The sequence below is a fragment of the Rhinolophus hipposideros genome (assembly GCF_964194185.1).
Source record: "Rhinolophus hipposideros genome assembly, chromosome: 21".
Taxonomy (NCBI): domain Eukaryota; kingdom Metazoa; phylum Chordata; class Mammalia; order Chiroptera; family Rhinolophidae; genus Rhinolophus; species Rhinolophus hipposideros.
Genome location: NC_138067.1, coordinates 16,866,033 through 16,894,029, shown reverse-complemented (window position 1 = coordinate 16,894,029; position 27,997 = coordinate 16,866,033). Strand labels below are relative to the sequence as shown.

Below are 27,997 nucleotides of genomic sequence, written 5' to 3'. Positions count from 1 at the left end.
TTGCAGGGAGCGCGGGCTGCGGCCACACGGACATGAGGCGGAGGCTGCGTCTACGCGGGGACGCCTCGCTCACGTTGCTCCTGGGAGCCGCCCTCGGCCTCCTGCTCTACGCGCAGCGCGATGGCACGGCCCCGACCACCAGCGCGCCGGGAGAGCCAGGGAGGACAGTGCCGGGGCCCACCCCCGGGTTCCGTTTATTCCAGGCTCCAGACAAGGGCGCAGACCTGCAGGCCTACGAAGAGGACACGCTGGAGCCGCCCACGCCCACGGGACCCTTTGACTTTGGCCGCTACCTGCGCGCCAAGGACCAGCGGCGCTTCCCGCTGCTCATTAACCAGCCGCACAAGTGCCTAGGTGGTGGAGCACCCGGCAGGGGACCCGACCTACTCATCGCCGTCAAATCGGTGGCGGCGGACTTTGAGCGGCGCCAAGCTGTGCGCCAGACGTGGGGTGCTGAGGGTCGCGTGCAGGGGGCACTCGTGCGCCGTGTGTTCTTGCTAGGCGTGCCCAGGGGAGCGGGCTCAGACGGGGCAGGCACGCAGACTCACTGGCGCTCCCTGCTGCATGCCGAGAGCCGTGCGTACGCGGACATCCTGCTCTGGGCCTTCGATGACACTTTCTTCAACCTAACGCTCAAGGAGATCCACTTTCTGGCCTGGGCCTCGGCCTACTGTCCCGACGTGCGCTTTGTTTTCAAGGGCGACGCTGACGTCTTCGTGCACGTGGGAAACCTGCTGGAGTTCTTGGCGCCTCGGGACCCGGCACACGACCTGCTTGCGGGTGACGTGATCATACAGGCGCGGCCAATCCGCGTGCGAGCCAGCAAGTACTATATCCCCGAGGCTGTGTACGGCCTGCCGGCCTATCCGGCCTACGCAGGCGGTGGTGGTTTCGTGCTTTCAGGGGCCACGCTGCGCCGTCTGTCTGGCGCCTGTGCACAGGTTGAGCTCTTCCCCATCGATGATGTCTTTCTGGGCATGTGTCTGCAGCGCCTCCGGCTCACACCGGAGTCTCACCCTGCTTTCCGCACCTTTGGCATCCCCCAGCCTTCAGCCGCGCCACACCTGCGCACCTTCGACCCCTGCTTTTACCGAGAGCTGGTTGTAGTGCACGGGCTCTCGGCGGCTGACATCTGGCTTATGTGGCACATGCTGAACGGGCCTCATGGGCCACCCTGTGCGCGTTCAGGACCTGTAGCCGCGGGCCCCTTCCAGTGGGGCCCCTAGCCACCTACCACAGCCCCAAGCACCCCTCATGCAGACCCAGAATAGGAGTTGGAAGGGTAGGTTTCCCAGGTGGATTATTGCAGTGTATGTAGTTGTTCCCCAGAAATTGGCATAATTCAGGATCCAGCTCCACATTGCCAGGTGTCTACTTCCAAAGGGTTTCAGGGAATGAAGATTGAGCCTGGTTCCTTTCGCCCCTACTGGGAGTGGGTCAGGAACCATCTAATGACAACAGTTAGAGACAGCCAGGGCTGAGGTGGTGGAGCACCAGACCCTTTGTCAAGCAGTGGGACATGTTCCGTTCTCCAGTACCAAATAGGTGACGGTGGGTGTCATGGAGTCTGACTAGCCGCCTTGGTCTGGAACCCCTAGGATGATGCAGACACATGCAGGTCTTTCTCATGGCTGGAACCTGCAGGTGATGGGGCCGGGCTTCATGGAATTGGCAGGCATTCTGTCAAAACTGTTTGAAAGTAGGCATCTTGCTTCCCACCTGTCCCTCCAAATTGGATCTGTAGTTCTGTTGAGATCTTTAGATCTACTTTTGAGGTCTTTCTTGGAGCCACCCTGTCCTGGGCCCTGGTTTGGCTGGAACACTAGTGATGGAGGCACAGAGGGATGACCATACTTGGTCCTACCTAAAGTCCTTCCCCACCTTGTACTACACTTGGTACAAGGGCCTGTACCCACACAACTATGCCAATCTCTTACTGGAGGCTGTGCTGCCCCCTTCAGAGGAGCCAAGGAACCTCTTCTAAAATGACTCCATTATACATTTTCCCATTCTTAAAAAAAAAATAAATCAATGCCCCTAAGCTTATTTTAGTACAAACATCCCAGCAACAGCACATGGTGAGCTGTTGCTGACAGGATAGGTCTTTATTTGAGGAGGGGGGTGGGTGGGGAATGAGGAAGGCTCCCCCATTCCAGGGGATGAGAACAGTCCTGGCTTACCCAACAGTGGGATGTGAGGGGGTCTCTGGCCAGGCCACAGTCCAAATGGGAAGACACCAGTCAGTCACAAAGTCACAGGAGTGCCACACAAGCCTGGCTGTAGGCCCAGGAACCACACAGAAGCCCGGGGCAGGTCCCCTGCACATTCATTGTTAAACTATACAGAATGAGGCTGTACATGAGTTAATTACAAAAAAGTCATTATTTACAAAAATCTGTACACACATTTGAAAAACTCACAAAATTGTCATCTATGTATCACAAGTTGCTAGACCAAAATATTAAAAATGGGATAAAATTATACATTTCTCTTTTCAATTCTTTTCAAAAGGTTATTTTTAAAGCACATATGCTACTTTCCTTAGCAAGACCCATGAAGAGACTGAGCAGCCCAGCCTTCCTTGAGTCCCCAGAGGCCTTGAGCCACACATGGGCCAGACCAGGGGACATTGCCCAGGGTTGGGGCAGGGGAGCCAGCCCACAGTGCAGAACAGAATGCTGAAACACAAGTGGAGGAAGATGTCTTTGGCTGAAACTTTGGCATTAAATAAAAGAGGCAAACAGGATGGAAACATGCAGCCCTGCCAGTCAGCTCGGGGCAGAGCGGGCACAGGTAACCTTGACGGCTGACTCCAAGAGGGGTGAAAACCAGGCCTGGGTATGTAACCTGGATGGTGGAAAGCTGTGTTTCAACCAGCGGGGTTTGCCTACTGGGCCTGGCAGGGAGCGCGTGCAAGAAAGGACCAGGGAAAGGCAGGTGGGCCACCTTGGCCGCAGCCAGCTCATCAAGTAACTAAAGTGGATGTAGTAGTGCAAAAGTCGCAACCAAGTACTATGGACATGCCACCTGCTGCCTTAAGGGTCATGTGGCAATGCTGAGTCAAAGGCAGGACCCTGTCCTCATCCTGGGTGCCTGTGTCCTTAGCCACACAGAGCCCTACATTTTCCAATGTGTGTGGGACAGGGGAGACAGAACCCTGCCTCTTTACATGTTAGTCGAGAGATCCTGGGTCCAGGTATCAAGGCTCAGAGTTTGTGCTTCTCTTTGCAGTCTGCGTCCCCTGTTGGCACCAACAGGCTGAGGACAGACAGGAATATCTGGGCCTCTCACCCCAGGACAGAGCACCCAGCCTGAGCCCCACCTCAGAATATCCCAACAGCCCTTCAATACTGGCAAGGTGTCCAATAAAACCCAGAGGGTGGCACATGAAGGCCCGCCAAGGAGGATGTGATGCACAGTTCCACAGGGCACAGGGGCATGGGTGGTGATGTCCCTAAGGGAGCTCTGCTGTTCTCAGATGGGCACCAGGCCTGGGGGGGCCATACAGGGTCACCGAGGCAATGTGGTTATTCTGCATGACCTGGCGTGAGAAGAGGACAACAAGTCAAAGGGGAGGAGTAGAAAGGCTGCAGGCGGAGCAGGCAATCAGAGCTGCAAAACCACCAGTGGGGTCAGCACTGGGGCTGTGACTGCAGAAGAGACCCGAGGCAGGTTCTGTGCACAGGCCCTGGAGGTTTGTGTGGACAGTACACCTACACACAGGCTGGGGGGGCTCTCAGCGTCCCTTAACTCATGCTAGGGGTCCTCTCTACCCCAGCATCTGCTGTGCCTCATGCGATACCTGAACTTCGCACACCCTTTTGCCCAGCTGTTTTGGAACACTTAGGGGCCTGCTGAAGGGATGGCATCCAGAAGGGAAAACAGGAGCGGCCCATTCTTCTCCCAAGCCAGTGTGGGGCCTCTATAGCCACTCACCCACAGCATTCAAAGGTCCCCAACACCCCTGGGATAAGCCCCATTTGCCTTGTGTTTCCCATCCCTGCTGTACTGTTTTTAGATACAAAGGTGGGGTCCCTAGTACGTCTCATCTTGTTAGATGTAGACCACTGCTTTAGTTTCCATGACCCTGAACTTCTCTAACATAATTTCTGGACCCTCACTGTTAATTGGGTAAGCCAGGTTCTCAGCACACATTGTTGCTGGGGAGAGATTAACCTGCTCAGCAGAGCCGTTAGTTCCGCCCCAATCTCTCTCAATGATTTGCTTGTCCTTGCCATGACCACTGGCCCCCGTCCCCAGGCCTTACCTCAAAGATCATCCGCTGAAGACCAAAGCAGAATGTGGAGCCAAATGGATTGGTGTTGTTTGGGGAGGAGGACCTAAGGCGGGGAAGCCAGAATTAGAGGGGCAGACAGAGGCCAAGGCCAAGCAAAATAACCAGTCCCTTCCGGGATTGGGGCTCTTGGTAAGTGGCCTCTATGTCCCACACAGGCCCTTGAGATCCTAGAGGTAGCAATAGGTCTTACTCAGCTCTGAATCCTACACAGCCCAACAGAGCACAGAAAGTTATTGTGCAATTGGACTGGTGGTGAGAAATCAGAGGGAAGGAGAGCCTCAGGTAACATGGCAATAGGTATTCGGTATTGGGCTGTGGACTACAACAGGTAGCAGCTTTGATGGGAAAAAAGAGCCTAGGACAGCCAGTCAAAACTGCCTCCCTTTCTAAATAACAAGTGGTTAAAGGGCCCCCATACTTGGAGGTAGGTGGGGGAGGGGGAGCTATCCCCAGTGGGTAACCTCTGGTGCAGGTAAACATGCGGAACAGCAGGCCCAGTGCTAATGTGCAGGGTCAGGGGCAGGAAGTATGTTTGTGGCAATACCAGAAACTTCTGTCCTTTTCTAAGCAATTGCTAGGCTTCCCTGGGCCTTCTGGGCCATGAGGAGCTGGCTGGGGTGGTCAGAGACAGCAACCTCCCACACTCACCTGTGCAGGACAACAGGCTTCTCCACAGGGTGACCCAGGAGCTCCTGAATATTGTCCCACTGCAAGAGGGACGGAGGCGGCAGGGGTTAGCAGGGCCCTGACCATGCCTGTGACCAATGGCTGGCCCAGAGAACATGGGCCCCAGGCTGCTGGCGGGCGCATGCCCACCTCATTTTCAGGCTGCACCAGGTGGGAAAATAGGAGCTCACCTTGCTGTAGGTCGTGCATGTTTCTGTCTGACCATCTGCGTTTTCTGAAAAGAGAACACAAGGTGGTTGGTAGCTGGCCCAGTCCACCTGTGACCCCAACCCCAGGCAGAATCCAGACCTGGCCACCCTTTGCATCGGGGTTGGAGTATGGAGGGAGGATAGATAGGCTGTTTCTAGAGTTCCTGAATGGAAGAGAGTGGGGGGTTCACAGGAGGTCAGTCAGGTGTGAGCTACACCAAGCAGCAGAGGACAACAATCACCAGGCTGGGCTGGGAGCACCTGGATCATCACCTGTAAATAGGAAACTCTCCCCTCCAGAGGCCAGTAATCCCATGGCCACAGGAAATGACTACAGACCAGGAACAGAGCATCCCACAGAACAAAGGGCTCAGCCCAGAGGAGAGGAGGGCAAAGACTCCACAAACCCGTCCTCTCTGCTTGGATCACTTGTTCCTTCTCATCGTGACTAACCCCCAAACCCTTTCCTTACCTTGAAGACATTCACTACTCACCTTTCTTTATGGCTAGTGGGATCTTGAACTCACAACGGTGATAACTGAAGAGAGAAGGCAGACGGGTAAAGGCTAGAGCTCCTGGGAGGCCTAACCACCCTCACACCCAGGAAAAACAGAATCCAGCACACCTGACCAAAGCCCTGGCATTGGGCCTGACACAGCATTCACGAGGGGGTGGGGGGTACAGATTTAGGCACTGGAATTCAACAGAAAAGGGCATGGCTGTGGGGTCTGAAGACTTATCACCTTGGATAAGACACCAAGCTTTCTGAATCTATTTCCCTATTTGTTAAAACGGGTACAGACAGAGAGATGCAAGGTATGGAACACTACCAGGAACAGAACAAACACTCAAGAAATGGTCACTTCCCATGAAACAGCAAGAATTCAGATACAGATAAATTAGTGAATTGCAAAGCCCTAAGCTCTTTCCTAGGGATTTTCATCCCAAAGCTCACTTCTCAGAGGGGCACATACAGGTATACTCACATATTAAAATTATAATGCCCAGGGTAATTGGTGTGAAGGACAAACTTCTTCACTTTGTGTGTATTCGCGTCAAAGAGGATGTCCTGGGGTAGAAAACAAGGATTCTCAAGTAGGGAAAGTTACCGAGGCAGTGCAGGAGCCTTTCCAAGGGCATATCCAACTTGGAGACACCCACTCCACAATGGGAGTCTGCAGGCAAGAGCTTCCTCCCAGGCAACAGTCAAGGCTACAGCTAAGGTCAAGAAGCCTTACTTAACCGGATATATTCAGGGAGGGAGGTACCCAACTATCCATAGGCCTCCCCATTCCAAACCTTGGACCAGCAGTTCTGGCAGGCAGAGGGGGCTACCGCTCTTACTGCTTAGGAACTCAAACAGATCAGGGAGATCTTTCCTAACAAACACCTGATAAAAAAAATCTGAGCACAGATTTTGGCTTAAAGGCTACCAAGAAGATTCAGAGGACATCTGTCCCGAGGGGCTCAAGGCACCTGGCTATTCTGAATGCTGTGACCTGCTAGACCGTCTGGTTTCCATCAGGCCCTCTCGATGGGAGTTAGCAACCCCTGGCACTGAAGTTCTAGCCTTTCACCACGACTCAGACCTGGATTTCACGGTGCCTAGTGAACACTTCCTCCTAATCCACACACCCTTCCCAGCTTTACACTCTGCCAGCTGTCCAAGCCTGTGACCCTAAGGTTCCCAACTCCAACCCTCCACACTAAGTCCTATTAGGGCCAGTGCATTTGCTCCATCTTCCCTGCCACCCATCATCACTGGCTCCCTCGGGCTCCTATTTGGTCTTTCCCACGTAGGCAGACCCAGTCTCTCCTTTTTCCCTCTCTGGAATCTACGCTTTCCTTGCTCCTCAAGACCTCAGGCCCTAGACAGCTCAGAGGTTCGGGTCAGCCCTGCCGTGAGATATATCTTGCTGGTGTAGTGTTTACACAATCATTTCTCACACAAGCAACCCATCCACCAGCTAAGATGGTGGCCATCAGCTCCATTCAACACCCTTGGTCCAGAGCATAGGGTTGCAGCAATGCCTCTGGGGTGATCCCCTAAAAATATATAAGCACACTCCCACTGTTTTTTGGGCCTTTTTAGTCTCCCTGTTTTGTGACTCCAGAAGAAGGTCCTATGCTCTATAAAAGGGTAGTTCCCAAAACATCTTAACCTGAATGATTCCCAAAGCCTCCACCTGTGGAACATGTTTCTGTCAGAAAAGAAGTCAAGACATACCAGAAAATCCCGTGTGTCTCAACAATCTTGGTGGCAGGAAAGGTCTACTTTGGGGTACCAATGTAAGACAACATTGGGCAAAGCCAGATGGGGCTAGGTTCTCTGATGCCAGGCAGTTACAGCTGCATGTGTACACACAGATGTGCCCAGGTGCACTGCCCACACACACAGAAATGAAACGCTTCTCTAAGGAATCATAACTTACCACTCCAAGAGTGAAGTAGTTAAAAAAGTAGTCATTGCACTTGGATGGAACTTGCTTATGAGGGGAAGGAGAATGAATTTTCATCTATTGGGGAAAAAATAACAATGAATTAAAATCCAACCCCTTAATCCAGTTCTCGGGTTAAAAGGAAGTTTAGTGTTTCTTATATGACATTAAGGTGTTGGGTAAGCAAGAGTATGGGAGTCCCAGCTGCTGGTGATGACCAACCCAGCTGTGACTGAGTATAGACTGGGCCCTGGTCTCCAACGAAAGGCAGGACAATCTGACCAACACGGGTCAGAAAAGAGCTTTCAATTTACTTCTCCATCTGCTTTAACAGAACAGGTTCTATGGTAAATAGCAAACAGTTTCTATTTACTCAATATTAAGTAAATGTTGATTTAAAAAAAATTAAATTGTTTTATAAACACATTTCCCTTACCTTATCTTCTGACTTATAGAAGACTTTGTGTGGAGAGCCAAGCATGCTAAGAACATCTTGGCAGGAATCACCAAAATACACTGAACGTTCAAATACCCGCATCTTGGCATCTGCTAATAGGCCAGGTCCACAACCTGCAGAGAACAAGGGAGAGGTACTCAGGTTCCTGGTTAGAGCCAGAGATCCTGAAGCCCAGGGCCCTGGAGGCCCCAGAGAGGCTACTGGCTGCGTACTGCATTGTCAGGTCTGGCTGAGGGGCAAGACTACGTGCAAGCGGAAATACCAGCTTACCAGGCCTTAAGACGCTACCAGAGATCAGTATCTACTCAAAACCTACCAGAGACTCACTCCATCCCACAAAAATGACATGGAACTCAGGGAACATCATTCACTCACTCAGCAAATATTTACTTATTGACTACCAGGGGCTAGGACGCTTTGCTAGATGCTGAGGAAACAATGGTGAGCAAAACATGTGCAGTCTCTACACACACGGGAGTTTATGGCGTGGTGAAGATCACAATCAGATCATCTCACAGCTGAAGTACAATAAACAGCAGCACAGATGCTATGCAAGTATATAACGGGGGCTATTATCTTGTCAGGGCCTGACAAGATACAAGGTACTTCAAGAAATGCTTCTCAATGGTAACCCAACAAGAGATTGGAGCTAAAAGTCACTCTATTAAGAGCCAAGGGTGAAGCACCTATTAAATCACTACCCAATTTTACAAACACCTGACAGACACACTAACACTCAAGAGACAAACCAGGGAAGTGGGAGAATGAAAAAACTTGATTTGCCACAAGTTTCTTCTTTGGGAAGAACCTTTAAACCCTGTTTGTCTAACACATTTTACAAATGGTTCCAGTTACACACACACACACAGCAGTGGTTGTGCAATAGCAATAGACACACCAATAGTAAAATTTCCTCCATTCTGTGGATGGGAAGACAAAATGTTTAGCTCCCCACCAAGCCAAGTCAGAGCACTGAGATTCCTGGTCCCAGGATAACCATCAACCTCACCTTACTCTGCACAGGGCTTTAGAGTTGACAAGACTCTTTCATGGATAACAATCCATTTGTTACACACAGAAGACTTCAGGGATCCAAAATCTGAAATAACTAGCTGCTGAATTCTCCAACTGACCCAAGAGTCTTTATTCACCGCACATATACACGGAATGGCAAATAAAGGCTGTTTAAATCAACTAGGTCCTGGGCAAAGCACAGACCACATCAACCTCTGTCCATAAATTTTGCATCTTAGGCAAGTCTGGAACCCACCAAAAGTCTTGTCAAGCTGGACTGCGTGCCCAATCTCCAGGTGCCAGAGACTTATGAATGTCCCAATGGGGCTACAGGGAAGGCAGCCTCCACAGGCCAGCGAGCTTTCTCTCTTGTCTCACTCTGTTTGAAGCCTACCCAGGTAAAATTACCTTTAGTTTCAGGAGAATATTTTGGTTTCTCATTCCCTGGAATGAGTCTTCCTATAAATTATTGCAGAAACCAAGACAGTTGAATTGTCTTTCTGTGTTAAGAACACGACTGTAGCCATAAGAAAAGAGATGGGAGAAATGAGTCGGTTGAGACAAGCTATGCTTCAGCTTACCAAAGGAAACTGTCAATGAGTACTAGGGTTTGAACAATAACTGAGTGAGGCCCTGATTTAACCAGGTGTTTTTCCCACTGACCCTGTAAGCTGTGAGATGTGACTGTTAGGAGTGTGCTGTATAGGGTAGCAGTCAGAATTGGCTGAGACACCCCACCCCCAAAGAGGTTCCTCCTGCTGTCATCGGGGGTAACTGCGCCACCCTTGACTATCCTGTTGTTTCAAGCAGCAATCCGTTGGAGAAGACAGACCCTAAATCACTTGACCTCTCTGTTACATCGCAATTCTCTCAAAAACTATAGCTCAAGTGCAACACTTCTTTAAATGGCTGGTGTTCTGCCTTGGCTGAACAATAACATTTTAAGAAATTTCTAACCTGGAAGTTGTGAACTGTCTAATTGTTCAGGGCAGTGAGTTCAGTTTGTATACCAGATTCTTAACAGTTAAGAACCAATATCCAGAGACTAAAGCAAGACCCAACTTATGAACAAAGTCTGGCTAGACTATGAGTTCTGTGAAGGCATACATAACCTCTGTGTCGGCTCCCAGGCCGTCTTTATGAAGGCAAACTCCACACTGGATATCCCTGTCTACTAAGCAGGATCCAAGGTCCCAAGTAGCTGAGGTTGGCCAGGCACAAGAAATCACAAAACAAAGCCTACATCCTGGAGAGACCAGTTACTGAAGGCAGCAACTCTGTTTTTTAAGGTTAGCAAAGCTCTCAGCAAGGTGTGGTTGAACCACAATAAAATAAGTCCCTGTCAGCCTGCTCTGAGAACTGGGCATAAAGGGTGGAGAACACACAATCCTGCAGCCCACAAGGTACATCTCCAGGAAACAGTTTGGGAACCACTGCAAAGCTACATAAGCAGACAGAAGGCGTATGCACACACTGAGGGAAGTAGTGCTGTTACATATTAAGACATGCTGATAAGACTATGTTTTGTCCCTTCACAAATTTAAATGAAAGCTTTAATCATAAATATCTGCATCATTTGTCTTCCACCAACTACCTCTAAGCAGTGGGATTTTAGATGGCCTCAATACGGACATACAGGGGAACCAACCACCCCAAAGCCAGTAACTGACCTGCGGCAAGTAGGCGAAGTCGTAAACCTGAGGGTCCAGTTCCATCTCGAAGAACATCTACACTCTCAGCATACACATTGCCCAGGAAACAGCTCAGGGGCATCACGGGAGCCCTGGGGATAGGCACAGAATAAACATAGGCTTTGCCTTCCCTCCCAGGATGCCCATGGCCTTAGCATGAAGCTCGTGCTCCCTAAGACGTACTTGGTATCCTGTAGGCTATTTCCACTGTAGATGTACATTCGTTTCACAGTTGCTCCATGGGGTATCTGGAGAGAAGCTAGACCATGGGCAAAATTGGGCTACAAACACAGGACAAAAGTTTCATTAAGGGTACACAGCAAGCCATGTGACTCAGCTTTGGCATTTCCCAGCACTCATGGTCTTCAAGAACTGGCCAGGTCAAAGCACACAGTCACACAGTCAAATCTGGCTCTGAGTCAATAAATTCACCCCAACCACACAGGTTCATCTTTAATCTGGTTTGGTTTTTCTTTCTTTCATCTGAGAAAAAAATGCAGTAATGCCTCCTTTAGTAAAAGGTAAGCCTTACGAAAAGCTATTTCATTACCCTACAGGGCGAATGAAACATTTTGCTAAAAGCAACAGGTAACTAAAAATCTAGGATGAACTCTCAAATTTTAGGCCATTGAAAAAAACCACAGTGATTAGGTATTTTAAAGCAAGGCATTTATCTGACAAGTGAGTTTGCCTCTGTAGTGGTAAGTGCCCTCTTTCTGGGAACGCCAGCTTGGGCTTTGTTCTTCCTGTCAACCCTACCCACTCTACCCCCTTTGGCCCCTGGAGACCTCAGAGATGAGGACACCAACGAAAAGGTACCTATCCAGCCTCCCTTAATGGCACTGTCTGCTGACCCATATCACCTGGGCACTGGGCAGCAAATATCAGGGGAAGGGAAGGGCTAACCTCGTACTTGGGAGCCTCTGTCCACGAGTCTAACTGAAAAGAGAAAGACAGTCCTCTGAAGTTGAGGTGGAAGAGCTGCTCCGCGGAGTTGTATACTGTGGGAGCGGAGAAAAGAAAATGACATGGTTGAATGGCATCAGAAGTTGCAAACACAAACCAGCCTGGCAGGGAGGAATGACTGGCAATACCTTCCTTATGTCTCATTTCTGAACTGACCTACTAGTGGGGAGAGCAGCTTTCCCTCACACGCAAGTACCAACCCCCATATCCTATAGGAACCTGGCTTCAGGGGGTTGTAGCTGGGATGGTACCACTTGCCAGGTTTATCATTATGGGCTGCCATAGATGACCAGAGGAATCAGATGCACTTGGCTTACCTCCAGGATGGGTTGCACCAAAAGACTGGTCAATCTGCTCAATGGTGGGAGCTATGGCCTGAGAGTTAAAATGTACTCCACTGAAAAACAAAGATATTTTTCAATACAAGGCTTTGCAGAATAGGCTCACAGATCACTGAAGATAGTGACTAGAAGAGCTATTCTTAAAACATCGGCAGTGAGTCTACAATTACATCAAAAGAAAAATTTAATTAAACAACTTTTAATAAGAGACAATTGAGGTCAGAACAAGTCAATTCTCCTGAGGCTGGTGTACAGAACTGATACTCTAGGGCCACCCAAGACCTCTATGGCCACGACGCACAGTTCAGAAGGAAATAAATCCAGTTTTAGCCCCATGACATTCAGACCTGGATAAAGAGCAGCCACAAGAATAGAAAGTCTCAATGTGTTTTCCCAGGATGACTACTAGTAGTTTGGCTTGAAAAAGAACTTTCTTAAAAAGGATGAACATCCGAAAAGAAGGATGCGGCCAAGCACGCCAGCCTGTTTTCTTAACAGGCAGACGAGTTGGATGAAAGGGTAGGTGGGTGGCGGAGGGATGGATCCTATGCAAAGGAAAAACATCTGGGGTTTGGGCTTAGGAGTCAAGAGGGGCATATGATTCAGATGATGAGCATGAAGCTAAAGCATTTATGACTTTAAGTAGAATGCTTAAAGGTTAAGAATAATTTTTTAAAATTAGTATCATTTATGGAACATCTCTTTTTAACTAGGCACTGTGCTACATGCTTCACTAGCATTATCTCATGCAATTTTCTTAACACAGTAGCCACATTATTGGTTTCATTTCTCTAATGAGAAAACAAGCTCAAGAGGTTAAGTGACTTGCCCAAGGTCAGAGGTAATAAAATGACGAAGCCGTAACTCAAACTCAGGGCAACCTGACTCTAGACCTTACACTCTTAACTATCACTGACTCTTAAGAGGGTAAAGAGAAGCCAGACATTGAGGTATGAAGGCCCCAACAAGACTAAAAGACAACTAGAATCTGGGGAGGCCAGGGCTAGTACACATTTGTTTTATCCACTCCTTTATCAGCAAATGCTGCTTGAGCCAGCCCCAGAAATGCTCTCTCAAAGGGAAGCCTGTTAAGGAAGCTTACTGAACAGAGCGTTCTAGACGCTAGAACAGCACCTTGCCATTAAGAGAGCTCAAATATTTGTGCATCAAACAGGCCAGTCTCATTTGCATTCAAAAAAGCAGATTTTGGCCCCGAAATATTGGTCCCTTTGGCAATTTCTTTAGCATAGTCTTTGGAGTCAGACCTGTCTGGTTTGTCCCACTTCTATTGCTCATAAAAGCATACAGAGGAGCCAAAAGAGGCTTTGCAGAGGAAGGCAGCTATGACCCAGGAAACAGTCATCTCACCTCTGAGCTGAGGTCCTGCTTTGTTGTGAGGATTAAATAAACTGACATATATGAAGTGTTTTATACACAGCATGTTCTTAATAAGGTTTCCTTCTCTTCCCCTGGAAACTGAGTAAGCTTAGAGGCTACCTGAGGGAATTATGGCACTACTATAATCCTGGAACTACTGAGGATGAGATTTCTTTACTAATATAATGAGGGTAGTAGATAAAGCCCACTTGTACCAAGCCTGTGACATATGCTAGCGGGAGAGAAAACTCACCAATATTTTAACTTTACTTTAGTCAAGTCATATACTTCAATCACCTAAAAAAAAAAAAAAAAAAGTTTAAGAGTTGTTAATGCTCTGTAGTTGAATATTAATTAAGAAGACATTTATAAAATAGTAAAGAAAAAAAAATCTATCACTAGCTGAAATTCTCCTGAAATACTGCACATTACCTTTAGTTCTCACTTTTAAATTTGGAGCAAAATCCCATACACACACACAACATAACCTCTCCTTCCCCATCTTCCAGTGGATTGTTCAACAGATGTCTGTGGATACTCTGGTCAAGGTTCTTATATCTAATCTACTGCTGGGTCACAGAGAAGAGTGCACATATCACCCCTACAGGACAGTGAAACCCCCCACAGAAACAAATTCATGCAGCTTGTTAAGGTTCTACCCTTGGACACTGATCCTCTTTCCTTCTACTCCATACTTTGCTGAATTATAAAACCCCAAATCAAGTCACTTTCAAATATAGCTTCAAAATACTGTGGTTTACAAAACAAAAAGGTAGAGGGGGTGGTCTATCGTGCTAGAAAACAAATCATGATACATTAACTTAGGACAACTGTGAAAATATTCAGATGTATCCCTAATGAAAGGCATCTGATTAAACCTGGAAAACCTTAGGACCCTTGTGAAGTTTTGGCCCCTTGGTATTACAATGGGTTCAGCCTTGAATGTGATGCCAAGAACTAAGGGCAGAGACAAAGGAAAAGGTATTGAACACTCAGCCACTAGTGCTCAAGTAATAAGCACTATGAAGCCCTCTATGCCAGTGGTGTTGAGGCCTTGGCAGCCAGCAGGATGGTTGGAGCACCATCTACCATTCTCCAGCTGGGAGGTCTGGCCCTCATTGTAGAGGCACAAGCAGAGCTGGGTCAACGTCTGTTTGCTCTCACAATCTGGGCCTGATCCTGGTTGGGGCTGTGGGGCATTAGGAACAGAAGCATCTGGCATTGCCATAGAAACAGATGTAATAGGCAGTATATCCTTGGCCAGACTTTGTTTCTAACTTTGTTTAGCAATCATAACACTGAACCACAAGTTGTACAGACATCTCTTAACTATAGTGCAGCCATTCTGATCCTACCTGCTGCTAAGAATTGCTCCCTCTGCTTGGCCATCATAGCACGTCAATCAACCCTTTCCTATACTACTTGTGTATGCTGTTCACAGGTCCCACTAAACTAAACCCTTTGAGGTTTGGCTCATTAGTTTGCAAAGGGGAGGGACTCAATATATCAGGTGAGTCCACCTGGTATGAAGCTCGCTAAGGGCAACATGAAGCTTGAAAGCATGAAAATAGATGCCGAGAGGTCATGTGAGGAAGGGTAGGGAAATTGCTGTGATTCATGACACCTAGTGTCCTTTCAGAAAGCCTGGGCATGGCAGTCTATCATACCAAATTGGTATTCCGTTTCACTGAGGCCAAGGCCCCATGTTGGAAGAGGGCCTTAACCGTCAGCCAGAAGCCCTGCTTATATAGCAGGGGCAGGCACTTTTGCCTTCCTGATTACTACTCCCATGGCAGGCCAATGGCCCCTCAAGGGCTTCCCACTATCCACCCTGTGGGGTTGGGCCTCCAGGATATCTGTCTTATACCACTGTCACCCACCTACCACAGCTCAGACCAACACTTACAGATGCTTCAATCCTGCCTGCCCAATGGGAGAATAGTGGAACAGAGTTAATTACAGGGTGACACTTGTGGCAAGGGACTGAGAGTGCTGACCACCTTGGAATTCTTCATGTCAGCAGGAGAATCAACAAGCAGATTTTGGTTTGTGGAGCCTACTGGGCCACAGGGACAAACAGCTGCGGACAAACAGCTGGGGAAGTCTAAAGTCCATGATTTTCTACCTTCTGGGCTAAAAAAGGCCTTGATTTTACCAGAGAGGAAGAGATATGGCAGCAGCCAAGATAAAAAAGGAAAAGCCAGGTGGCTATAAAGGTTGTGACTTGTGAAGCCTCACTCCACAGAGCTTGCTCCCAGGCAGGGAGTGAGGGGCTGGGGAAACTGCAGGAGACAGCATCAGGTCCAGGTGGATTCTGACGCCCTCAGATGGAGGGGCAGGCAGATGGGTCAGATCTGACCTGGTACCAAACAAAGGTACCCGAGAGATTGCTTCTTCAGCTTCCAGCGGCTCCGGCAGGGCCCCAGCCCCTCCTTTTTTTTTTTTTTTTTTTTGTTGAGAGCCCACTGGCCCATGTGGGAATCGAACCGGCAGCCTTCGGAGTTAGGAGCATGGAGCTCTAACCCCCTGAGCCATCGGGCCGGCCCTCCCAGGCCCTCCTTTTTTATAGGGATTACACAGAAGACAGAAGACAAGGTTCCACTTAACCTCCTTTCCCATTCGAATGTACTTCCCATTCCTCACATTTTTATACAGTGTGCTCACACTGTCTTTTCCAGCTTTTATCACATTTATTTCTCAATAAATGAGCCTAAGCCATTTCAACTCAGTGGATACTAAACACTCACTGGCAATATAAGGGTTAAAAGCTTGGCGTCAGGCAGACCACTTATCCTCTGTCCCTCCACTGTCTCACTGTAAAAAGTACCACTCACAGGCTTGTTAGGATTAAATTAGGAAATGCATGGGAAGCACCCAGCTTTGCATCTAACACATACCAAGTGCTCACTAAATACATGATTTTGTCTTCACCATGCTGTGATTCTACGATGGGCTGCCTAGCCATCTCCTTTTGTTGTCTGTGTAGGTTATTTCCAGCTTTTCATTACTATGAACCTTTTAGTGCAACCTTTTAGTGATGTTTCCTAAAGTGGATCTACCAAGTCAAAGGCAAATGACTCTTTGTAAATGTGCTTCCAGATAAATTTCCCCCCAATTTGTGATGAAGTCACAGTGAAGACCATCCTCTACCTTTTCCCAGTGTGGAACTTCGGGTCAGTGAAGACAAGATGACTGAGTCCACAAGGAGAGGCAAGGAAGATGGGCTAAGAATGTTCACATCAAACTCTGCTTTCTGAAAAACCATCACAAATGAGGAATTCTCATTTCACGTATAGATTCTTTTTCCATGTTCTGTCTTGCCTCCTCAGCAGCTCAACTTTAATGAGATGTCGACAACTAGGAAGTACCCAAGTCTTTTGGAAAGGCAACTCCATAATCGAACCAGGATGACAGCTTTGGCATGCCACTGCTCAGAGCCACATTCAACATGTGACTCTGAGGCATGAGTCTGATGTCACATGACTCACCTGTGAAGCCCAGGCATTTGTAAATAGTGTATTAAAAACATCCTGGACTGAAATAGGTATTAGTAAATTGCACTTGAATGCCAATTAAGACAACCCATGCCAGCAAGTTGTTTGTTTACACCTCCTCAAAGGAGTTAAAGAATCAACTCACTGCTGGTGGTGTTAAGCCCCAAACCCCCGCATTTTAGGAAGAACAGTTCCATTTTTCATCTTTTAAGTCATATTGTTTGACCCAAGAATGAAGTAGAAAACAAGATACATAAAGCTGACTAAAGTCTTTTGGTTCTATCCAGTAGTTGGGCTCCATTTTTGGTACCTTTTTAAAGGCTCAGGACAATCTATGCCAAATACTTAGCTCCCTTCTTGTTTTTCTATTTAATATGAAAGCCCCATCTCCACAGCATGTTCCCTAAATTCTCAACATACTTTCCCCTTCATCTCTAGAGCTGGGACTGGAGTCCTCAGAATCTTTCCAACCACTTCACCCCACCCCCAGCTTCCCTCTTTTAGGGAAACAGGAATATAGCTTCAGTCCTCTACATCTAGGTGGTCTCTGAACCACAAAAATCTACTCCCACTTAGGAACTTCAGAAACATCTCACCACAGCATATATCAGCCTAACGTGAAACTTTAGTTGTCATTTATAGTTACCTTAAGTCTCTGATTGAAAGCATCAAACAGTAGTTTGATCCCGTCCTGAGTCAGGTTAAGGATGAGGTCATGGCTTAGAGGAGACTACGAAACAAAAATAAAACATGCTCGGAACAATTAATTTACTCACCAGCACCTACTGAAAGCTTCACAATATAAATGCAATACACAGAGAATATCTAAGTGCAGACAGCCACTCCCTCCCCCCACTATCAAGATTTGGAAGCCAGAAACAAACTGTTGTGTGAACACACAGCACAGTGTCCTCTATTTCCAGCCTACAGCTATGGCTTCATAATATTGCTGAAAAGAGCGTCTTTCTTTCAGGCTTTGACTAATAGTACCTGGGGGAAAGAGCCAAAATTATGTGAGGATATAGGCCACTTACTTTTGAGGGTCTAGGGTCCACATTTATAGCATGGGTTTACTGCTGTCAAACCTATAAGGAGCTGATGAGGAATGTAGGCCATGTGAAAAGGCCTCCTCAGGATCCAAACTCAGCAGGTAATGCTCAATATATGTCAGCTGAACCCATGTCCCTTCACTCCCAGGCTGTTTGTATCACCCAGAGAGACCACATTTTATTCTTTGACTGTTTTAGGCCCTATTCCAGGACCAAGAAGTATTTTGTGATCTGATTATGTATGAGATCACACTCTTACTCTTTCCTTCCCTCCCTCCACCACCTCATATCACATGTACTTCTTTCTAACAGACACAAGTCTAAGATCTAAGGAGTCGTATTTCTACATTTGCCCCTTCTGAGTCCTGGGGGGAGGGCAGTAGCACCAGAGTAGTGGACAGAGCTGGCCTTGAGTCTTGGTGAGCTGGTGACCTTAAGTGACTCTCCAAACTTCTCTGAGCTCTAGTTTCTTCATGGAAATACCCATCATTCCTTCCCTCCAGAGTAGTGAAGACAGGAGGTCAGAAAGCACCAAAACTCTTTCTTCATGTCTGCCCCACCTGCCTGCCTCTAGTCCAATGCAATCAATTCAAGAACTCAACATCTGAAGACTTTCCATAGCCCTAACCAGGCTACCCAGAAGAAAAACACCACCAACCAAAACCATGCCCCTTCTTGAATTTGGCACACAGCTCTCAAAAGGGTTTAGAGAAGTTTCTTTATAGAGCTTCTCAAGGTAGGCAGTAAATGATGGAGGTGTGGCTGTCAAGAGATAGAGATGAGCCACTGGAAACTGGTGTGGGTCTCACTGGAAACATTCTCTCCAAAGTGCCTTCTGGGATCACACTGTCTGCTCCCCTCCACCCCAATGATCTTCACAAGGTAGCAGGCACAGGCGGCACCATCATGCCTGGCAAAAACTAGAAGAGACAATGTTGTAATTTTCCAGTAGGTCTGTATGAATGTCTAAAACCATTAGGTCTCAAGCAAGATAATGAAATAATGAACCCTGACCTTAGGTCAGTTAGTCTCCATCCAGAACACAAAGTGCCACTTCTGAGAGGCCACTTCACAGGGAAAGTGAGATGAAGCAATGTTTTAGCATCTTTCAAGATCCTTGCTTGGAAGGAGGATGCTGAGAGGATCTGGATTTTCTTATACTTTCCCAAGATCTGATCGTTTTCTTTCTGGCATTGTTACAATTCAGGACATAACTAAGCAATTTTCAAAAGCAAGCAAATCATCTTCAGTCAATGTTTTATTAGTACTTAGTATCTATAGAACCAAAACACACATGGTACTATGTGGGGTTTAAGCAGCCCCTTCCAGTAACCCAGTGCTATGCAGTCCTCCACATGAAACAGTTCAGTAAAACCATCTGCTTTTAGTCATTAACATCTTCTCCCTCTAAGAAAGATGGGACCTACTTGATACGCACATTTAATTTCCAACGTGTGATTTGCTGCACGGAAGATATTGCTGAAACGTTTAATAGGGCCAAACTATTCTCTGTACTTGATGGGAAGCAAGAAGACAAATAGGAAAGGAAAGAAGGAGGGCGGAAGAGGATCACATGTAAGAAGCACCATATCAGAGTTCTGAGAGACCATCTTCTCTTGATCCTCATCAAAAGACTATTCTAAGGAAACTATATCCATTTCATAGGAGAACCAGACTGGTATATTAACTTGCTACAAACCTCATGACAAAGAAACGGGAAGAGCAAGGAACTGAACCAAAGTCTGGACTCAAAATCCCATGTTTTCTAACAGATTTTAGTTGCTTAGAAGATATTGGGGGAGAATTCATTTAATGCTGAAACTGCTATTTGTACCCAAAGACTGGAACAACAGACAACAAAGACAGTGATATGAAAAATAAAACTCATTTTTAAAAATTGGTTAAGAATGTTTAAAGCCTACTTACAAATGTATCTAATCTTGAGGTGCCCAAATTTTATTGAACTGAATGTGCAATGACTATAAGCTCAAGAACAAGCCTATTCTCCCTGTTTTGATGGCTGCTACTACTTGTCATGAGAAATTCCCTCTTGATTGAATACTGAAAGTCAGATTAGGTTAGCGATGAGCCGAGTGCAACACAAAAAGCTATCATACTTCACTTTATAAATGAGAAGCCACTATGGCTCTATGGCTCAAGGAGCCCCTGCCCATTCCTACAAGTCCTGTGTTTTGTGGTAGGCACCACAAGAATATCCAAGCACTTGCTTGGAAATTGATTAAGCATTCCCTGTCTCAGAAGGACCCTTTGCATCGGGCCTCACTAGGCTGGCAGAAGGGTACAATATGAACGTAATTTCTGGGTAGAGGTTAACAGGCTCAATTTGATACTAAGCCAAACTGGGAAGCTTGACAGAAATCTCACCCACTTCTAATCCACAACATTCTTCATGTCAAAAAATAATGTCATTTGTTTTAGGATCTGAAACTAATTAGAACAAATGGAACTAAAATAATCAAACGGTACTTAAAAGGGTCTCAGAAAAGCTTCAGAGGGCATCTTGTAGCCTATCTAGGCTCAAAACTATTCCCTGAGGTTTGTGACACACCAGGCACCACAAAGGTTGCATGGTCTTTGTCACAGAAGAACCACAGGTTTCAGAGAGTTCAGTGGAAGGAAGATTGTATTTTTAAAAAGAACAGTCCTATTTCTAACGGCCTATAGAAAATAGTCTCTACTTTTATGTACTTAAAAACAAATATTTTTAAAATTCTGATGTTCAGGAAGTTCTTCTCTGGTGCTAACCTAAAATACAGAGGATGCCAAAAAAATGTATACATATTTTAAGAAAGGAAAAAACTGTATTAAAATTGTAATACTCAATATATACAGATAACAAAAGATGAATACAAGTCATGTGTATACATGTTTTTTGGCACTCCCGGTACATTCTTTCCAGAAACTGAAAAGTTCTTTGTAAGTACATGCAACATTATACTATAGGGGTTAATTCCTGGCACAATTAATCAACATTTAATAGAGACTACCATAAATTGGACAAAACAAAGAGCAAAATATGTTCATTAATTGGGAGTTAATATCTTGCAATCTATCAGATCATTGTCACTAAAGGCGTGAGGTGCACACCTCTTCAAGTACAGGATGCTGTTAGCTAGAAACTGCACTATAACAATCCTGAACACAAACCAAAGCAACCAACAAAGCAGAAAAGAGTATTTTAAATTCAAAAATGGAAAGCAAGCGTCCTAGAACAGGCAGCCCCTGAGGTGACCTCCCCCTGAAAAGTCCCTGTCTAAGGGCCAGTATGTAAGTCAAACACAGCAAAAAAACAAGTTCAGTTATTACTGCTCTTCAAAACCTGGCAGCACTAGATTATCAAGATCAAAAGTTTCAGAATGAAAAAAAATGCGTGGTAACTGACCAGTGCAGGAGAGTCTCCCATTCTAACATGCAACTGACCCAACAATCCCTGTCAGAGGATCAGCCTATGGAGGTGACTCACTGATCAGGGATGCTGCTTCAGTAAACAAATCAACTACCACTCACCTGTTCACTGTAGAGAACCTGGACATTTTTGATGATGCGACAGTGCTTCTGAAGAATGGCTACTGCCTGAGCCAGAGGCATGCCTGAAATAAAGCAAGGACAACTGTATGGTTACTTGGGCTATCCATTTACTGACATCTACCAGTGTGTTAGGCATCAGTCCCTGCGGTAAAGCCTCGGCTGGGAGTGGGGTGCCACTAAGGTCTATAGAGTTCAAAGCAGTAAGAGCTAGAATAAAGTTAGCAGCAAGCACTAAGGGAACAGCTGGATTATATAAGGGGAGGGAGTGAATATACAAAAAGACTTCTGGAAATGGGGACCTCTGTGCTGATCCCAAGCAGGCAAAGGGCTTGGTGAAGGCAAAGGCCGCACCAACCAAACAAAGGAGTGAGAAAAGCACTGACGTGATGACTCTGGACACCAAGGTTCTGGTTCTCACTCTGCCATGGATTACATATACCCTCGGGCAGTTCCTTCCTATCCGCCTTTGTAACATGTCTCCTCATCTCTCAAATGAGGAACACATGAACACAGGAACACTTGACTTGGAAGCGCTCGTTAAAAGAGTTAAAAATCACACATGTACCAGAATCAACTTATTTTACTAAAGATTTTCACTGGATCCTTACTGATCTACCCACAAAATCCTCTAAATGTTAACATTGATTTTTGAATTCATAGCCCATTATAAATAGATTTATATATGCCCACAATTTAAGAAATCCAAATCCCAACAGCATCTCAAAGATTTCAGGGACTCATAGAGAACACCAAAAAGTTTGTTTTCAGAGTCCATTATATTTTCAAACAAGAAACATACAGAGAAACAAGCTAAAGCAAAATCCTAGACAATCTAAAAACAGACTCATAGCTTTATGAATCCAAGAACAGTATGTCTGTATTATTCACCTCTCTGGATCCTCAGCACCCAGCACAGGGCTAACCACATAGTGGCTGTTGAATAAATATTCAGTGCAACTGAAGGATTATGGGGTAGGTAACAAATAAGAGAAAAGGAGAAAGAGGGACCACCATGACACTGGGACAAAACAGTGGCTAACCTTCAATATCAGTTTACCCACGATTCAAAGAGAGAAGATGTACACAGAAAAGCTTACACACAAAGAATTAGAAAGTTAAAAACATATGGCCTATCTACACTTAAACAATGATCCAATCCTGCCTTCATTCAATGGTCCATTCTCCAGTTTGAAGAAAGATGGAGGGAACCACACCTTAAACAAGATACTTTCCAGCCTTCTATAGTACAAGGCCTGGCACATAGTAGAGGTTTAATAAATGTTAGTTGAGAATATGAACAAGTTGGACACATCACTCAGCTTTGCCATTCCTGAAATGGAAGAGCATCTGTGCTGTCTCTCTCAGAGGGAACTAGCAAACATATATGTGGAGAAGACAGATAAGCTCAGTTAGGGGTTGAAAAGGTCACATGGCTTCTCTGACCCATGTGGCACAAAGCAGTTTCTTGAGGGAAGGTTGTTTTTCTTCTAACCACATGAAATCCCCAGTCTTGGAATATCTGCACCCTGAGTCATCGGGGAGAAACTACCTGGAGGAGACAAAGCAGCGAGATGACCAGTCGTCATGTAAGTAAGGACATGCTAGTAAGGAAGGCTACAAAAGGCCTTCAAAGGGAAGCAGTCATACATATGACAGGGAAACCCAAGCACTGACCCAGCTCTAACAGGCTACCTAACCCCAAAAAGGGGGTGGAATTTCTGGTTAGCCTTCTAAACTATACAAATCCTTGTCTTAGAGATCTCATGATTTGCCTGCTTGTAACCCTCCAATGGCTTCCCATTACAGGGGGATAAAACCTAAACAACATGCCATCACCTAAAGGCTTTGTATATTCTGTCTACCTCCGCCTTTCTTTTCACCGCTCACTATGCTTCCCTTTGTTCCTAGCACAGGTCAAGCTTAAACCTTTGCACTAGTTCTTGACTGCTGGAATGTTCTTCCAAAAGCTGGTTTCTTCTCATTCTTCAGGCCTTAGCTCACACCTCACTTCCCTGACTGCCTTATCTAATGAAGACTTCCATCCCATTTATTTTCTGTTAGTCTCCTCTACACCTCCTTAAGGAAAGACACGAGGCTGTCTTACTGCTGTATCCCCAGGCTATATTACTGCCTGGCACAACAGCAGGTGCTCCTATACGTCAGCTGAGCTCTGAACGAGTGAAACAAGGCAATTAGGTAAAACACACAGGTCCTGTACCATAGACCCTGGCAACGACCCTCCCTCTCTGAGAACTTGTATCCTCTCTCTCCTCTACCAACAGCACCCTCTCCTGCCATGAGTTCAAAAATCAGTGTTAAGATTTAGAGGATTTCCTGTAACTGCCCATATGTCTACGATGGGCAGTATTTCCTTCTGCCCATCCCTCATTCCTTCAACCAACCGTCTAGTTTCTGACTCACACCTCAGTCTGTTTTCTGTATATACCTAAAGGCAAATAAACGACAGATTAAAAGTATTTTTTCATCTTCTCTTCAATCTGGCTTCTCCTTTATATTCTGGGTCTCACTTAATACTGCTAATATCTACCCAATCACTCAAGGCAGAAACCTCTAGATTCCTCCTTCCCCATCTCTCCAAATCTAGCCTCCAAATTTTCTTCCTAAACCCATGCCCACAAAACACTTTACTAACAGATACCCTCTTTCCCAGTGAACCCAGAGACTCTCTGATAGTGTCCCAGGCAGCTACCACCAGAACTGGAAATCTGGGGAACCTATTTTCTTCTTCCACTAGCACATCCTGCTCTAATAATAATACCAAATTACTTATAGTTCCCTACATAACATCTATCTTTCCCACTATTTTGTTTTGTTTTTTAACTTGACTGGAAGATTTATGTCTATGGAGACATGTAGATATAAGAAATGTGGCAGCAAACCTCTGATAGCCTGCCTGGTGCTCACTAGTTCCAGGAATGGTACTGGCTCCTGTAGGTTGATCAGAAGCCTTCCCTGAACCCCGCAGGTCAGGTCAAGTCCTTTTCCCCTTCCATAGCACCCTATATAACCTCCACCCTCATTATAATAAAAATGAACCATTTCTGTAATCCTTCCTTTTCACTAGACTAAGCTCTTCAGGGCATATGACCATTTCTTATTCAATTTTCTTTTTTTCTCTCCCCCTTTTTCCGCCTCCCTCCCACCCCCACTCCAGTTCAAGCCGTTGTTTCTCAGTCTAGTTGTATAGGACACAGCTCCCTGGCCCATGCTGCTATGATGAGCCTTGCGCTGCCCCTGGCTGAGGCAGTTGGTCACCAGTTGTCGGTCGGCAGCTCACGGCAGCCTGCAGTAGCTCACGCCGACCTCTGGCTGTTCATGGCAGCCCAGCTCCAGGGAGAGCCGAACCGGCGACCTTGGCGTTAGGAGAACGGCGCTCCAACCACCTGAGCCACCTGGCCGGCCCCTTCTTATTCAATTTTCAATGTTTGTAAGCAGAGTCCACAGAGGTAGATGCTGCCTTCAACAGTCAGCCTTCAGTCTCTCTGGAACAACGGAATCTCAAAGGCTATTCCCCAAATCTACCTTTAAATCTACCCTCTTTGGACATTTACAACACTAATTTCAAAAACAAATTCAGAGACATGCCTCCACACCAATACATTCTGCAAGTCTCAGTGAGAACATTTCAAAGTGGCACTGTCTCTATGCCACCACTGATCAAGTCATCAGTGGCATACTTCCTCTTGGCCTAAGCTTTCCTGTACCTGTGTTGTTGGCTTTTCCCTAATCGCCCAACATCAAACAAAAGCCAGGAAGGCAGCCAAGAAGTTGGATGCAGCTCCCCATTATGATACCAGGAGGATAATGGCAAGGGCTAGATACATCTGCATTTGCACAGATTCCAAAAACAAACCTGGAGATAAAGCTGAGCATCCTCAGAAGGGCAGAGCCGTGGGAAACAAGAAATCCCTGTCCCCTTGTCTTATTAGGGAGACCCCTTCAGGGATGGTGTAGATGCCTCATCACTGCACTGTACACCTGAAGCTGAAGCTGAACAATAATGAATGTCAACTACAATTTTATATATATATATATATATATAGTTACAAGAAGTGGAGTACAGCATTAGGAATAGAGACAGTGGAAATGTAACGCTGTATGCGATGTCTAAGGGACAGTAGATTGGGGGAGGGGGAGTTATCACTTTGTGAGGGGTATAAATGATAACTGTCTAACTATTAACATTGTTTTGTACTCCTGAAACTACAAAAAAAAAAAAAAAAAAAAAGAAAAAAAGGAAAAGAAATCCCTGTCCCATTCTTTTTTAACACCTCTACCTTTCTGAGCCTGTTCCTCATCTGGCAAATGGAGATTACTTTACAGGATTATGGTGACTTGAATTAAACACTGCCTGGTTCTTTAGCCAAGGAATGTAATTCTAAAGCACGGATCCACTTCTTAGACCTATCCCTACCTATCAGCCCCAACTGCAGTTTCCATGTGTTGAGGGCTGGGGAGACCGAGAGGGCAAAATGACTGCTTTTTTTTAGCCCAGGGAAGTTAAATGATCACCACCTCTCAAGCAGACATGATCTTATTAAAGTGTGGATTTTTAAGACCCACAAAGGAATTGTCAAGGTTTAGGCCCCCTTTCTGAGCTTCCTCTTAAAGTTCAATTCTGGCCCTAATGTACCGTAATGCTCTTTTCACTGTTTTTGGTGGCTATTTAGACAACTTGAAAGAACTAACTATACCCTTGACTCCTCAAAACTGGCAAAAGTTAGTAGTGGGGGTTCAAGTATCAAAACAACAGTTGCCACAGGAAGCCTCGCTCTCCCATCCAGCTTTTTGGAAACCCTGGTATCCACTGACATCCTACCCATTACTTTTGGCCAAGAGACTGCACCACAGAGACCCACAACTTAGATGCCACATCAAGCACAGTCTGAAGCTGTCCTTGTGGTTGTCCCCCTGCCCTGTTGAGTCCTGGTATGAGCAGAAGCTGTGGGTGGGGAGATTCTTTCCTAACGAGAAGCCGAACAGCACCGGCATGATGGATGGGTCTGCAGGCAGAGATATCAGGGGCCTCCAATCAAGCTCTGCGTGCGTCACGAGAGGCTGGGGAAGAACTCGGCAGGAGTGGAGTCAGTTGTCAGACAAGTCGGCTGAGCCCGCTCAATAAAACTGGCTCCTACAACCGAGAGGAGACCGAGCCCCGTTCCCGTAACATCGGAGCACCACGGGGGCCCTACCAGCATCCTGTCCCGCCCAGGCTCTCGCGTTCCCCGCGTTCCCCGTCTCCCAGATGAGTCTCTCGGACTCAAGGATAAGTTAGAGCTCAATGGAGCAGCTGACTCAGCCCAGCGGCCCAAGTTAGTGTGACAACAGTCCAGGCCTGCACAAACAAACAGCACGGACACCTGCTCGCCACCTCCTCTCCCTGGTGCCAGAACATCAAAGTAAACACACGTTCGCGTTACTCAAGGCGACGCTGTGTACACAGAGGCGTCGTGACGGTGGGGACGGGGAGCACTGGGCCCAAACGCGTTTTCTACGAACTACACGTTCCTTTCCCGGAACTCCTGTTTCACGCTCGGCTAAGGCCTGGGTTTAGGGTTACACCGCACATCCCCACGAGAAACAAGAAGGAAACGAGTCAGACGCTCGCGGAACGTACACCGACTCTCCTCCACTCCCCTGACGAGACCCCCCCCAAAAGCAACAGGAGACAGACTGCTGTGCCGCGCACGGGTGCCGGTCACTTCTCGGCTATTTCCTTCGGAAACTGGGAACGGGAATAATAAGAGTCCCGGACTCAGACCCCGAGGAGACCAAGCCGGGAGAATTACGCACCAGACAGCAGGGCCGGGCCCCGCGGGCCTGGGGCGGGTCAGTCATTGTTATTATCACCACCGCGGGACCTCGGCCCGGGAGGGGCCGCGCTGAGGCCCGAGGCGAGGGCTTCGGGGTCCAACTGGGCCACACACGGCGGCTCAGGCCGGTCGGAGCGCGGACCTGGTGCCTGCAGCCCAAACACTCAAGCGGGCGGAAAAGGCCGGGAGCCGCGGGCTCAGGGGAGTCAGGGTCCGAGAGCAGAGCGGGAAGGGCCCGGAGGGAAGTAAGGGCCACAGAATAGAGCCCCGAGGGTGGACGCTACCCTTACCCAGCGTGAATTCCCATTGCTCGTTTCCCAGAGAGCGCTCGGGCACCACCTCCAGATCCAGCATTGGTTCGGCTCGCCGGGCCGGGGCGGCCTCTCTGCGGCAGCGCAGACGGGACTGGAGCTGAGGAGGCAAAGCAGTAGCTGACCCGCCGTCCCCGCCGTCCCGCGGCGGCCCTGCTCCCCGCCGCCTCCCCCGTCGCCAGCGGCACCGGCCCAACACTACACCTTACCTCACCTCACCTCCCTAGCAGCAGTCGCGGCAGCAGGGGCAGCGGCGGCAGCGGCAGCGTCTGCTGCAAAAGTGGTGTACCGGGCCGTAAAGCGT

General features: G+C 47.2%; 2 protein-coding genes across 4 annotated transcripts in view; one reads left to right on the top strand and one right to left on the bottom strand.

The window, feature by feature from the left end:
• Window positions 1-2,473, top strand: part of B3GNT9 (UDP-GlcNAc:betaGal beta-1,3-N-acetylglucosaminyltransferase 9) — a 3,127-nt gene extending 654 nt beyond the window's left edge. Inside the window, exon 2 of the mRNA XM_081032845.1 lies at window positions 7-2,473. Within this exon, the coding sequence (XP_080888971.1) occupies window positions 33-1,226 (1,194 nt within the window). The 5' untranslated portion in view covers window positions 7-32 and the 3' untranslated portion in view covers window positions 1,227-2,473. The remainder of the gene's footprint in view (window positions 1-6) is intronic.
• On the bottom strand, window positions 2,051-27,997 carry PHAF1 (phagophore assembly factor 1). 3 transcript variants are annotated; one of them, XM_081032846.1, is made up of 17 exons: window positions 27,903-27,997; window positions 27,673-27,793; window positions 21,528-21,610; window positions 17,597-17,680; window positions 13,710-13,753; window positions 12,056-12,135; window positions 11,679-11,773; window positions 10,956-11,053; window positions 10,752-10,864; window positions 8,047-8,180; window positions 7,605-7,688; window positions 6,159-6,241; window positions 5,667-5,710; window positions 5,155-5,198; window positions 4,946-5,004; window positions 4,268-4,340; window positions 2,051-3,541 (listed from the first exon to the last, which is right to left on the bottom strand). In XM_081032846.1, the coding sequence occupies exons 2-17, from the start codon at window positions 27,734-27,736 to the stop codon at window positions 3,455-3,457; spliced, it is 1,269 nt and encodes a 422-aa protein (XP_080888972.1). In that variant the 5' UTR covers window positions 27,737-27,793; window positions 27,903-27,997; the 3' UTR covers window positions 2,051-3,454. The 3 variants fall into 3 exon arrangements, with proteins under 3 accessions (XP_080888972.1, XP_080888973.1, XP_080888974.1); XM_081032847.1 differs by having other exon boundaries at window positions 27,908-27,966; XM_081032848.1 differs by lacking the exon at window positions 27,903-27,997 and having other exon boundaries at window positions 27,673-27,887.

Coding starts and splice junctions, on each gene's coding strand:
- PHAF1 (XM_081032846.1), bottom strand. CDS start 27,736: ATGCTGGATCTGGAGGTGGTGCCCGAGCGCTCTCTGGGAAACGAGCAA. Junction 11,054..11,678: donor CAGAGGCTCCCAAGTACGAG/GTTAGCCCTTCC, acceptor CTGTGTTTGTAG/CCCAATTTTGCCCATGGTCT. Junction 7,689..8,046: donor TCTATAAGTCAGAAGATAAG/GTAAGGGAAATG, acceptor TTTCCCCAATAG/ATGAAAATTCATTCTCCTTC.